Genomic DNA, 13,397 nt, shown 5'->3' with positions numbered 1-13,397 from the left:
TGTCAGGCTGTGTTACACGGCTCTGTGGAGCGGAGAGGGTGCAGGATGCAGCAGGGTGAGGGTGACATTTCACTGCGCAGCAGAGCTCGTGGAGGCTGAGGTGAAGATAAGGACTCTGAATGAGGTGTGTGAGGCAGAAATATGTTCAATAACCAGGAGAAAAAGAGGACAGCGTACACGACGTTAAAGCTGCCGGCGTGCTGACTGATGATAGATGAATAAAAGATGGTAAAAATAAAGTGTTTTAATTCAGAAGTATGAAAATCTTTGTTGGACTTTTCAGGGAAAACCTGAAATAGCACCTTTAGAAAAATATCTGCTTTCACTTGAGACATTTAAGAAGAATGCAAAGACAGTTCTTCACCTAAATATCTGTGAGTATAGCAGCACATGAATGATGAGATGAAGATAATATACACCCTCACCTCTCCCTGCACATCATGCTTTAGTGACTCTGTTATTGTGTTCGTCCAGCAGCTGAAGGGTTAAACTGGGGAGGAGAGCGCGCTGAGAGCGACGTCAAGTGACGCAAAGACAGACAGAATGAGACCGGAAATTGTCCAGGATTGTTAAGAAAATAAAAGTGCAACGTTTGTGATACTGCCACCACAACTACTATTAGTATTATTATATTGTTGTAGATGTTGTCATTGTCATTAATAGAAAATTAAGGACAATAATTAAAAAATGAATGATGCAAAGAAGAAGACTTGTGGCCTGAAACAAGGTCCAAACACTCTGATGCAATTTAGATGTGAATGTTCAGAGAGCTGTGGAGGAAGAAAAAGATTACTTATCATCAATGAATAAAAAAATAAATGCAGGAATGATGATGATACTGATAACAGGCGGAATAAAATTAAAAAATTAGGTGATTTAACATTTTCCCCATGATCCTAAAATAACCTTTTGGTTGTCCCAACTTAATCTGAAATATGTAAGATTAATAATTTAAGAGACTATGGTTGTAATAAATGACACAGAAAAAAAGCAGAGCACCTACATTGTTGCAGCCAGGGGCGTCGTAGTGGGGGGACAAGTGGGACTGATTACCCAGGGCCCCAACTGAGCGGGGTCAGATAGCCTGAAATGAAAAGTTTGGATTTGTTTGCATTTTTTCGCAAGTAATTATTGCCATAAATAAAATAAAACTGGCTGAATAAATCGGTCAAAAGACTGAACTTTGTATAAAAAAATACTGGCAGCTTCTTGAAATCATTTGGGGTCATTTATTTGACGCTTTTAAGGAGTTTCCCCCTGCCCCTTTAACCGCACTGTTAAGGGTGTTTGAGCCAGGTAGAGTGAAAGACAGGTATAAGGCTCAGGTCATCTCTCTGTCCACACTGCTAGCGAGAAGATTGCTGCTTTAATTCTGGACACCTGTGAAGCTCCTAACATTTGGTATGTGGCTGAAGGAATTAGGTCATGTTTTACATTTGCATTTATATGTCAAACAAAAAGGGACTCTTTCAGAAAATCTGGCAACCAGTTGTTAGTTTGATTGCGGAATCAAAGCGAATGGTTAGTGGTTTAACAGGTTAACTGTGCCATGGCGTCCTATGTCAGTACCCTGTAACTTGTTGGATAATTAATGTGTAATCTTATTTTTCCTTTTTTGTCTTACCACCAATGTTACATTTTTTCTGTTGGTGTGTTTCTTTGCTGTATTTACACTGCTTTGCAAAAAAAAATCAGTAAACAGATATTGAAAAAAATATACTGGCTGCTCTCTGAGGCCCCGTACCCCTTAAAAAAGGTTGCAAAATTGGTTAGTCTGCCCCTGCACTAGGATTCATCTCTAAACACAGCTAGAGCCAATTGACTCTGTACGCTGCTGGAGCACTAACGCACACTATCATGTCTTTCCTCAATAAAGGAAAATCAGGGTTTCAAAAAAGAAAAGAAAAGAAAAGACAGAAAGAAGGACAGCAAATTCAAGAGCTGAGGAAGGGAGGCGTGGAACAAGACAGAAAGGGCGGGGAGTCTACAGAGCCCATAGGGACCTGGATTAGGAACCTGAGGGGCGCGGTTTCAAGTCTCCAGCTCGACCAAATATGGAGTTTGGATTGGCAGCTGGAGAGGTACCAGTTTGCCTCCTTGATCTCCCAACCGCCTGGCCATGGGCAGCCCTGTCGCTCTGACGTCTCTCCATTTCACGCATGCATAGGTGATCATAAGTAGTGATGGCCAAATGAAGCCTCGTGGAGCATTTTCTTTATTTCTGAGCCCACTAGATGGCGCTCATGGTTTAAAGAGAGAATGGCAATTCAGTGAGGCTTTCAACCTTTTGTTGAACAAATCTGGTGGGCTCAGGAAATAAAGAAAATGCTTTATGAGGCTTCATTTGGCCATCACTGTGCTATATTGTTACAACTGTACCTACTTGAGGCATGAAAGAAGCCATCTACGTCAAACTAGAACGACCATCGTTAAACAGAGGAGGTGGCCTACGACACCACTTATCACCCACCTACAATGCAGTCTTGGGATGCCTCCTTAGGAGACTGAACACCCATTCACACCTGGACCCATCTAACCCTAATGACACACAAGATGGCCGGGTGGGTCAACGACTCACAGGTTACCTTAATGACTCTGAAACTCAGAGCTCACATGTGACCTCAACCGCTGTGTAAGGCTTCACACCCACAAAGCGTTTAAAGGTTGGGAACTCCGCAGCAGTCTGTTAGAACTCAAGAAGCTTCTTGGATGAGAGGCCAAATGTCTGCAAGAAACTCAAGCAAGTCCAGTTGCCTATGATATAGCCATTAAGATTACCAGGGCCTGGATGACTGAGAATCCTGACTGGTTGTGCATGTGTGTGTACTTCAGGCTTGACAACAGAGTGAAAGACTGCTTCTTAATTAGGCCCAGAATTTGTTGGTACGCCCCTGGTTGCATCCATATCTCACTCTGTTGCTTTATATTTCTGAGATTGTGAGATTTCATTTTGTCATACTCCACACATATACTACAAAGATGGCAGCCAATATAGGTATAAATGATGGCAGCAGATGCTCATCTGGAGAGGTGCCAGTTCACCTCCTGGGCACTGCCGAGGTGCCCTTGAGCAAGGCACCAAACCCCCCAACCGCAGCCCCCTCACTCTGACATCTCTCCACTTTGTGCATGTATAGGTCCTGTTTGTGCATGTGTGTGTCTTTCGGACCTGTGTGTTAATGACAAAAAAAGAGTTAAAAAATTGAATTTCCCCTCAGGGGGGTTGATAAAGTATATTGAATTAAATTAAATAAAAAAATAAATTAAAAAAATTAAATCAAGTGATTCTTTTATTTTGACAGTCCTCCACCAGCAGCACTTCCTGTCAGTGCCTCGAAGTTGCCGCGCGGGTCTGAGCTGCACCATCACCAGCAGCCTTCAGCTTAGTATCGCTGCTGCCGCTGCTGCTGCGGGATCCTCCGGGGAGCGGACACAAGGCGACAGCCGTGTTCCTGCCAGCATGCCGTCAGATAACGCTCCTGTCCGGGTGTCTTTTATTCCGTGTCGGTGTATGTGAAGGGGGGGGTCCAGCTGGGAGAGGATTTACGGCGCCAGGAAGGAGGTGCCATGCCCTTCACTGCTTGGCGCAGTCAGTGCGCTGATCGCTGTCAGACGTGGACGAGGTGCAGACCGGAATGGTGCATTTAAATTGTTCCTTTTAACGCAGAGGAAGACAGGCCCCGGGTTGAATCTGATTCTGGATTATTTACCGAGACATTACATGCCCGATCTGAGAGCGGCAGCGACGGGAGAATGCAGCACAGCGGGTGTTTGGCTGCAGGTGGATGGCCAACCTGACGGTCCCAGCCGCCGCGTCCCTCCCGTTCAGCCGCCGCCGCTGCTGCAGCAGCAGGTCTGGCGTCATCCGAGGCTGTAGACCCCAAAGTGAGAACAGACCACAGGACTAGATCACACACATAAAGCCGAGCCATGCTGCCAGGGGTCGGCGTGTTCGGCACCAGCCTGACCGCCAGGGTGATCATCCCGCTGCTGAAGAACGAGGGCTTCGCCGTGAAGGCGCTGTGGGGCCGGACGCAGGAGGAGGCGGAGGAGCTGGCCAAGGAGATGAACGTGCCGTTTTACACCAACCGGATCGACGACGTGCTGCTGCATCAGGATGTGGATCTGGTGTGCATCAACCTGCCGCCGCCTCTGACGCGGCAGATCGCGGTCAAAACACTGGGTGAGTCCTGCTGCTGCTGCTGCTGCTGCTGCTGCATGGTGGATGCTGCGGCCCTGGGGTGGTGATGGGGGGCGATGGACCAGTGATGCATGCATGTGTCAACTCTGTGTTTGTTGCCTTGCAGTGGAGCAGACCCATAGGTGGGGCTGCAGATGGAGGCACCACCTCTTATATAGTGGAGTCAGGGTTGCAGCTGAAGTGCTCTTGAGCATGTGTGTGTGTGCAGTGGCTGCAGAGCCAAGCACAGGATGTGAAATGTGTGACCTCCCCTGTCAGGACGTAGTTTGGCCCACTAACCACTGAGACATGTCCTCCCTGTGTGATTTATGGTGACCTGATTGTCCTGAGCATCGCCACTGAGGAAACAAACCCTCAGCAGCACCGGCTGTGGGTCAGGGGGCTCCCCCTCTGTGAAACAAAGCCCGTGGTTAAACACCAAACTTAACCTGTGTTAGTGAAACTGGCCGACACAGAGGAGGCCCGACTGAGACACACAAAGAGAGGTTGTTCTAATTTAAATCTGGAGCAACGCAGCTTATTTTGGAGATGGCGTTCGGGAGCCGCTGTGAAAGAATGGAGGCAAGGACGACTGAGCTGTACTCCACACAGGCTTTATTTACCCCCGCAGTTTGGCAGCAGAGCTCAGCTGGCAGGGAGCTCTAATAGGTCAGGTTTGTGACTTGAAAACAAATGGGGCTAAAGATGCTTAGCGTCCAGGGAGGAGCTGGGTAATACCTGGAGACGTGTCACCTCTAAGGTTGGAAACAGGGAGTTGGGCAGGGCTGCAAGAAGTGATGATCTCCAGTGGTTCAACTGAGAATTTCTGTGATCAGGGTGACAGCAACCAGCCAGACCAAACCCAAATTGAAGCTCTGTAGTCGTGGAACTTTTAGTCATGACTCATGGGCTTCATCACTAGATCCCAATCCCATAACTACTGACCAAACTCCATCTGCTGCTGAAGCTCATGTGATGTGACCCAGAGCACCAAAGTAGCTACTGAATAATAGACCGGGGCGGCTGTGGCTCAGAGGTAGAGCGGGTCGTCCACCAATCGGAAGATCGACTGGACGATCCCCGGCTCCTCCAGTCGACATGTCAAAGTATCCTTGAATCCCTACTGAAGCTCAAATTGCTCCTGATGGCTGTTCCATCAATGTGTGAGTGTGTTTCCAAGGTCAAGATCAAACTTTGAAGCTCAAGAGTAGATTAGCATGGCGGCTGGCTGCAGTGTCTGTTGTGCAACATCTGCGGGTTATCGTACTGAGATTTATCTTCAATTAAGCAGAATGCTTCAAATATTGGAAGCGATGCTCCTCCTGTCAATTACCATCGCGTCAGCTGTCACACCTCTGGGAGCAGCTCATCCTGACAGCAACAGGAGTGCCTGCGTTAGCACTCTCTCTCAGTGTGTGAGCTGCAGAGGGACTCATAAGGAAGATGCTGTCACTGAATTCAGCCAGTGTGTTCTCAGGAAGCTCGTTTTGACTTTAGCTGACTGTCATCATGGTGTGGCACCAGAGTTTTGACACGTAGTTAAAAATTGTGGGTGACATGGCCCTAGAATATTATCATGAGATTTCAGGGTATTTTTGCATTAACAGTATCCTTGACCTTTCCTCTGCACCTTTATGCTCTGCCAATTCTCCTCTAATCATCACGCTGTAACCTGTGACAGGCTGTTATGATACCACAGCTATCACACATTCACATATATGGAGCTTTTTGTCAGTACATAAGCATGAGGAGAGGGAGAGACGCTGTGCTGCTGCCAGAGGAGCCGCTGAATGAGTTCCCTCTGAGCGGTAAGTCACTAAAAGAGTCTGAGAAGTCCGGGGCTGTTCATAAAACATTCAGGACGCCACAGTTTATTCCACACTACTGAAGCTGCTCCTCTTTGTGGAACCACCTCAGAGTCTGTAATAATTTTGCTTTTAGCCATGCTTGTTGTTGCTGTGGGTAACAGTATGATGTCAATATGTCAACAAGTTGAAATATCGCGAGTATCACGATAGTTGGCATTGTACGTTTAAACTATTAATACGTTACATTTGAACATTTCAAAACCCATCATTTCATAATTTCTAAAGAGACGTAGCGCTGATTAGTTGTTTCGATACTGATACCAGTTTCGGAAATGCCTCCGACTCGGCCTAAAGTTCTAGATCGGGTATCAGTGAGTATGCTAGTCTCTGGACCGATCTGATACCACATAATTTTTCATGATTAATCTTTAAAGTAGTTTCACATCCACATTTAAGGGAAGTTTTTTTGTTTTTAAATTGAGTAATTTTAGCTGTTAGCAAAATGTCAGACATTTGGCAATATTTTACACCGGACATTCCCACCAGTTTAGGGTTCAACCTGAGCCACGCCGTACAACGATAGCAACCATTTCACATCCATGCAGGGTTAGGAGTATACTGCTGTTATTTATGTATTCATTCTTACCTCTGTGGTATCGGATCGGTACTTAGTATTGGCTGTAATGCAAGTACAGGAATCAGAATTGGTCTGTGGAAGTGAAAGATGGTGTTGGATCATCTCTAGTTCTGATCACATGTATGTGAGCTGATTTTAGTCATGCGGAGGTGAAGGGGACGATGGATGGCGTGACACTACTGGTTGTTTTTAGCGAGTCATCACTGAGTTTCCAGCAACTTTTCCAGCCACCAATTATGGGTGTTTTTTAGTGACCTGTCTCTGTTCTTCCAGCTAATATAGTGCCATGAAAATCACTCGTCTTTTCCCCAGACACTACTGCACTTCCTGCTGAGGTAGTGCCACAAAAAGTGGTTGCTTTTACAGACACATCGATGGCTTCTCCGGCCAGGACTGTGCCACCAAAACCTTGCTCTTGATCTTTTCCTTACTATAACCAACTAGTTTTTGTGCCTAAAAATACCCACATGTTAACTACAGTGATGTTGAAACGTAAAGAACCATATCAACGTATGTTTGCAGAAATGCCAGCCTTTCTCCTGATGACTGGGATGGTTTCCAAAGGGCGTACACATATTGGCATGGTTGAAAAAGTATCCATAAAATATTCTGTGACTCCCAGTGTAAACGTATAACTTCTGCCTCAGCATCCCAGCCTCAAGATAAGCCCTCTGTGGCTCCATTCATTCTTACACTGCTGCCACTGTTTGCTCGCTGGCTTCAGTAAATCCTGTGGAGTGGCAGCGTGAGCTAACAGGAGGGACGAGCCTGAAGTACAGTAGACTGTGTTTGTTTCCCATGATCACACTAATGTCAATACTGTACATGCACGCACTAAATCATAGGCTACACTCACAATACACATGCAAACACACGCTCCACTGCCGATTAGGAATTAATCTCTGTGTTCATCCAGTCTGCATTCACGCATGTGTCGATGCTTGCAGAGTCCAAATGTAACCCTGTATGAAAGTTGCACAAGCCAGCTGATCCTGAGCCAGAATCACTAATCATGTCCCAGTGAACTTGACTCAACCTGCATACCAGCCGCTGCAGACTTGTCAATGACCATTCTTTCGCTCTTTCCTCTGGGCTTGTTTCCTCGCACGGCTGCATTGTGCGAGCGCCGCCTGTTCTTTCCCACCCACCTCTCTCCCTCCGCCAAGTCTGGGTCCAGTCCTGTTTGCATTCTGTTGGATGACAAACATAAAACAGTGTTTGCAAATTCTGTTGAACCCAGTTTTTAATTAACAGAACAAGTCAGAACTGGTGACGCTATTTTACCCGCCGATAGATGCTTAAAAGTATTTATCATTGTCAGTATTTGTGTAGCGCCAATGTACAAGCACTGGCCACTTTATTAGGCACACCTTGCTAGTGCCAGGTTGGACCCCCTTTTTAATTCTTGGTGTCACAGATTCAACAAGGTGCTGGAAACATTCCTCAGAGATTCTGGTCCATATTGACATGATGACATCACACAGTTGATCCATGATGAGAATCTCCCGTTCCACCACATCCCAAAGGTGCTCTATTGGACTGAGATCTGGTGACTGTGGAGGCCATTGGAGTACAGTGAACTCACTGTCATGTTTGAGATGATGTGAGCTTTGTGACATGGTGCGTTATCCTGCTGGAAGTAGCCATCAGAAGATGGGTACACTGTGGTCATAAAGGGATGGACACGCTCAGCAACAATACTCAGGTATGCTGTGGTGTTTAAACCATGCTCAGTTGGTACTAAGAAAATCAAATCCTTTGACCTCTGGCATGATCACGGTGGTTTTCACAGGACAACCTTGGAAGAGAAACTAACAAAGTATTTTCTTTAGATGTCTTGATCTGACCCAGACCTCTCAGTCATACTGTAATTAAAGTCCACACATAGGAAGCAGACTCATACTGTACTGTTGTGAAATAAGGTCATCTGTATTCGACCACTGAAATCCCTTGGAATCATATGTCAGTCAAAATTTCAGTGTATTGCGTCACTATAATACATGAGACCTCTAGGGAAGTCACACACTCAGTGCCTGGACAGTACAAAGCTTACTTCCTCTTCTGTCAGGGTGTGTGAGCTGATCGTAATCTGCCTGTGGTGTGCTTATTGCTTACCTCACGAGCAGAGCTGATAAGTGTGGTCAGACTTCTTCTACAGAGGAATGTGAACTTTGGCTTTAAAGGCATTCAGTAGTTTGTATGAGTTATTTTTTAGTCTTAATTTGGATGTTACGCAGAGCTCCATGCAGAGTTAGACTGAATTAAAATGCAGCTGGCTCAGGTAATTCAGGATGTTCTTGTATTTTCAGGACCTATAACAAATGTTACCTAGTGTTCTTTGGCTTGTCTGTAGACTATGGGCCTTTCCAAAACCGGACCCTGCCCACTCTGACTTCGTCGTGAAGTGTAAGTCACCTTCACGTCTGTATGAAGCCCCCCTTATTAAGCAGCAAACTTTGGGTCAAGCTTCATTCCCAGCAGCAGAAAGAGGAACTGTCATAACTTTTCGTAACCATGGAGAAAAATAAAGCTTAATTTTCTCTTCTTCATATGTATCTCTTGCACTTGTATTTAATCTGAATGTGCTGCTTTGTTTTTGTAACACTTCTTGTAAATGTTCAGCACTACAATTAAATGAACGCGACTGTTCTTGAGACTAGATAAGGATATGTTTGAACCTTTAAGATGTTAACATCTGTATGACAGTAGGCCTGTAAATGTCTTAGTTTGAGCAGGTTACGTTGGTAAGGGCAGTCATGGAACTTTATTTGTACGGAGCGTCTTCTGTGACGAACACACACGGTCAGTATGTCAGCACTGATGCAGGCTCACTGTTGGTTAGTTGGTTTGGGACGGCATTCAATGTGGCGGACCCTCTGTGTGAACATGGAAACAGAGTGAAAGTGGGGGCGGCTTGGGAAAGGCCCCATTTGACACCTTTTACTTCCCACGCATTTCCAGGCAGAATGTTTGACTCAAGGCAGGGCCAGAGGTTGGAAACTGGTTAGCCACCCCTGGTGCCCCCCCGACAAGAATCAGAAGGTGATAGGTGGTTGGTTTATTATGCCACAATTCCACTACACAGTACGGCAATGTTCTACTCAACTCAACTTGCTTTTCTTTGGATTACATTAGCAAAAGTTGTGGATAGAGCCTGCTACTTTTCTTGGTACCGCCTCAGTCAAGGTTCAAAGTGAGCTGAGGAGATGCTAGAAGGTGGAGTGAAAACACTGCAGACCAATGATTGGTCGGAGACATGGGACAGCCTGCCCAAGCCCGCCTTTTTTAAATAGCTGAGCTGTTACTGTGACTGCAATTTTTTTATTCACTTGACCCAGATTTTTAAAATGGCAGCCCACAAAAATATGCCCTCAAAGTGCAGACATTGTTGCTGATGAAAGGACTCACCAAGTGTTGCATTGATGATAATGTCATGGCAGTTTCATCCAATGTTGCTATGGCAAACAGCAAAGAATCCTGCTTACACTGAGGGGGTACTATCTGCAGTGTAAAATGAAGAAGAGAAAAAGACCTGGGGTCTCATTTATAAACATTGCGTACACACAAAACAAGGCCTGAAAGAGGCGTACGCCACTTTCCACGGATAAGTTGTGATCTAACGAAACAGACTTGATGGTAGAAACTTTGACACATGCTTATGAACATTTTGGAGAGGGGAAATTGGCCACGCAGATGGTGAGGTGAAGCCTGATTGTAGAATTTGTTGAATATTTTTTGGCGCACACCATTTTTTGGCTTTTTTTTTAGTATGGATCATTTGCACTGTTTTATAAACAAGACCCCTGGTACCAAAAGAAAGTTGAGCCGAGGCGACTGATGCAGTGGAAATGTGGCATTATAGTATTATGGATGGATTATTGAACAGGCCTACTGTGTAGAGGCCCAGGGCCCAGGGAGCAGAGCCTCTAAATTAAGTTACTGTTGTTGGAAGGTCTATCAAATGACGTCAAAGAGACACAAAACCAGATGCAAAATGACCAAATAGTGGCTTAAAATGACTTTAAATAGATGTCAAATGACTAAAGAAAGTTAAAATGGTTACAGAAAGAGACACAAAACTATAGACAACGAGATGTAAACTGACATAAAACAGACATCTAGTATAAAACTAAGTGCTAATGTTAACCACAGGGCCTTAGAGCAATGAGGAAGGTGGAAAAACACAGGTACAAGTCAACAGCACACTCCACGTGTTGTTCAGGTTTTACCAGAGAAGGCTCGTCCACTCAAACCAGCAAACCAGTCCGTCTTGTTGAGCCGCATCTCTCCTTCCATCGGGATCTCTTTCACCCTTTTTTCTCCTTTCTCTTTCTTACTACTGTGGCATTCCTGAGGCGTCTGATGTCACTCAGGCTTTCTTGGTGTGTCCCTACACACACACACACACACACACACACACACACACACACCATTCTGCTTTCAAAGACAGTCTCGTGTGAGCTTGAAGGATTTCTTGGCCACCAGCTTGTGAAAGTGTGATTTCTTAAACTAGAGGAAGCTTCTTTGGTCTTTTTGAATACATTAGCATTTCCAATAGACTGCAGCCTGAGGTATTCACACTGGGGGCTGGATGTGTCAAAGCCTTACATACGATATATTTAGTGCAGCAGATTGTAAATTTCTCCGCAGGATTAGTTATCTGTATTTTACTGACGGCTAATAAAAGCAGTAGCTCTTGCATGATTTCAGAGCTGCAGTTTCTTCTTGGGATCAAGGCGTATAAAGATATACACTAGAGAAGCAGGAATCGTAAACCTTATGAAAATTAAGAATGCTGGTGTCCCAGTTTCCCGTCTTATAGGTTTACAGCAGTGATTCTCAACTTACGGCCTGTGGGCCGAATCTGAGCCATAATAGAGTGCTGGTTGGCCCGCCGACCCTTTACTGAGTGGCAGTGAAAATAAATTTATTCACACTGGGAAGCTTTTTTCTACTTTAAATGTAAATAAGGTGCTGGAGTGCATAGAAAGCATCAGCCAACCAACCTGGTCTCACTCTGATGTCGTTGAATACTGGCGCTTGGTCAGTGGCTTCCGGCGTCAGACACAGACGAAAAAAGCCGTCCTTTCATGTCAGCATGATACGAGGCCAGTGGCCGTTATTGTGTAACAGCACTTAGCGGTGTCAGGGGGGAAATGCAGGGGGACAACAACATAAGTTGGGGTCGAAAGTCCAACTAGGGAGGATGGGAGAGGTGGTGGATGGGTCCAAGAACCACGGACTTTCACCCAGGAGGCTGATGGTTGCTTCCTGTATGAATGTAAAGCCAAACCCTGTTCTTTTTTTCTAAATCCAACCACAGCCTTTTGTTGCTTAAATCTCACCATGTGCATGCGTTAGCCAAACGTAACCATGTGTGTTTGCTGTTGAAGGAAACAAACGTTGATTCGCAATGTTGTACCGACGCAGAGCGTTTATTTCGAATGACGCTGAATGCAGAAGTGTATTTTGAAAACACGCAATGCATGTAACAGGCTGAAGTTGACAGGGCATCCCAGAACATCAACAACCAATGCACCCAGGGTACCTTGCATGTCGTATGCAGATGTGGAAAGTCAATGACCAAATGTCGATATGTGACAAGGTCGGAGTGAGAATGTGTTGCCCTGCCAGAGATCCGGGCAAAGCCTCAAATATCTTAAAATCCTTGAAACACCCCTGCGTACATGTGACTGTGCGGGGGTGCTGTGACTGAAATTGCCTCCTGGCCAAGATACAGGACAGCAAATGTTGAAAAGGCAATTCCTCCATTATATATATATACTCAGAAATATTTGTATGTTTGTTAATGAGCCGCCCCCTGTAGTCTCCTATCATTTTGCAAAAGTGGCCACCGGGCAAAGCAAGTTGAGCGTCCCTGACTTACAGTATGGTTTCTGTTTTAAGGTAACATTCAGATGGCTGTGAAATGGTTCTCAGATCTCCAAAGTATTGAGCTCAAATGCTACAGGAAGTGGACAAGAGATAACGGACATGTCTCGCAATACGGAAAATACACTTATTCAGCCTTAGAGATAGGGTAAGGAGCTCAGACATTCGGAGGGAGCTCGGAGTAGAGCCGCTGCTCCTTCGTGTCGAAAGGGGTCAGTTGAGGTGCATCTGATCAGGATCTTCCTGGGTGCCTGTTGGAGATGTTAAGGACACGTCCCATTGGTAGGAGGCCCCGGGGCAGACCCAGAACACGCTGGAGGGATTATATATCTCATCTGGCCTGGGAATGCCTTGGGGTCCCCCAGGAGGAGCTGGAGAGTGTTGCCGGGAGAGGGACATCTGGGGTGCTTTGCTGGGCATTTGCTAGGCCTTCCCCCAGTTAATCAATTAAACATTCGATTTCTAAAATGGCTGAAATCAGTGACAGAGTGCCCTTGCTTGTTTTGTACAACCAGCACTCCAAAGACATTAAGACATATTCAGTTTAGTAGTGCCGTGACTATTTCAGCTTGAGTTCTTACAGTGGTACGTTTTCATCACGCTGCTGCTGTGTGTGTGTGTTTGGGGCAGCAGTGTGTGTGTACGTGAGTCCAATACTGAGAGAAAATCTGATAGCAGAACTGAAATGTTGCACGAGCAACAGTTTCAGGTGCACTTTCTGTCCCTGTGTGCAGTTTTGTTTTGATGGTGGGAGGAGGAAGTGGTGGGAGGGGAGCCCTTGGGCCCAGCTCTGTGTGACCCCGGAGAGCTTTACAGTAATGAGCAACAGGCATGGAAGTGTGTCTTTTTATAGCCGCTAGCACCACTTTGTGACGTTTGT

General features: G+C 45.7%; 1 protein-coding gene across 1 annotated transcript in view; it reads left to right on the top strand.

Annotated features, from left to right (window-relative positions):
- Nucleotides 1-3,363: 3,363 nt before the first annotated feature.
- Nucleotides 3,364-13,397, top strand: part of gfod1 (glucose-fructose oxidoreductase domain containing 1) — a 45,464-nt gene continuing 35,430 nt past the window's right edge. Inside the window, exon 1 of the mRNA XM_033639109.2 lies at nucleotides 3,364-4,183. Coding sequence (XP_033495000.1) covers nucleotides 3,931-4,183 — 253 coding nt within the window. The 5' untranslated portion in view covers nucleotides 3,364-3,930. The remainder of the gene's footprint in view (nucleotides 4,184-13,397) is intronic.

The sequence above is a fragment of the Epinephelus lanceolatus genome, chromosome 20 (genome assembly GCF_041903045.1).
Source record: "Epinephelus lanceolatus isolate andai-2023 chromosome 20, ASM4190304v1, whole genome shotgun sequence".
NCBI lineage: Eukaryota > Metazoa > Chordata > Actinopteri > Perciformes > Serranidae > Epinephelus > Epinephelus lanceolatus.
Note: the sequence above shows the minus strand (reverse complement) of the source record. Positions and strands in the feature narration are given on the sequence as shown.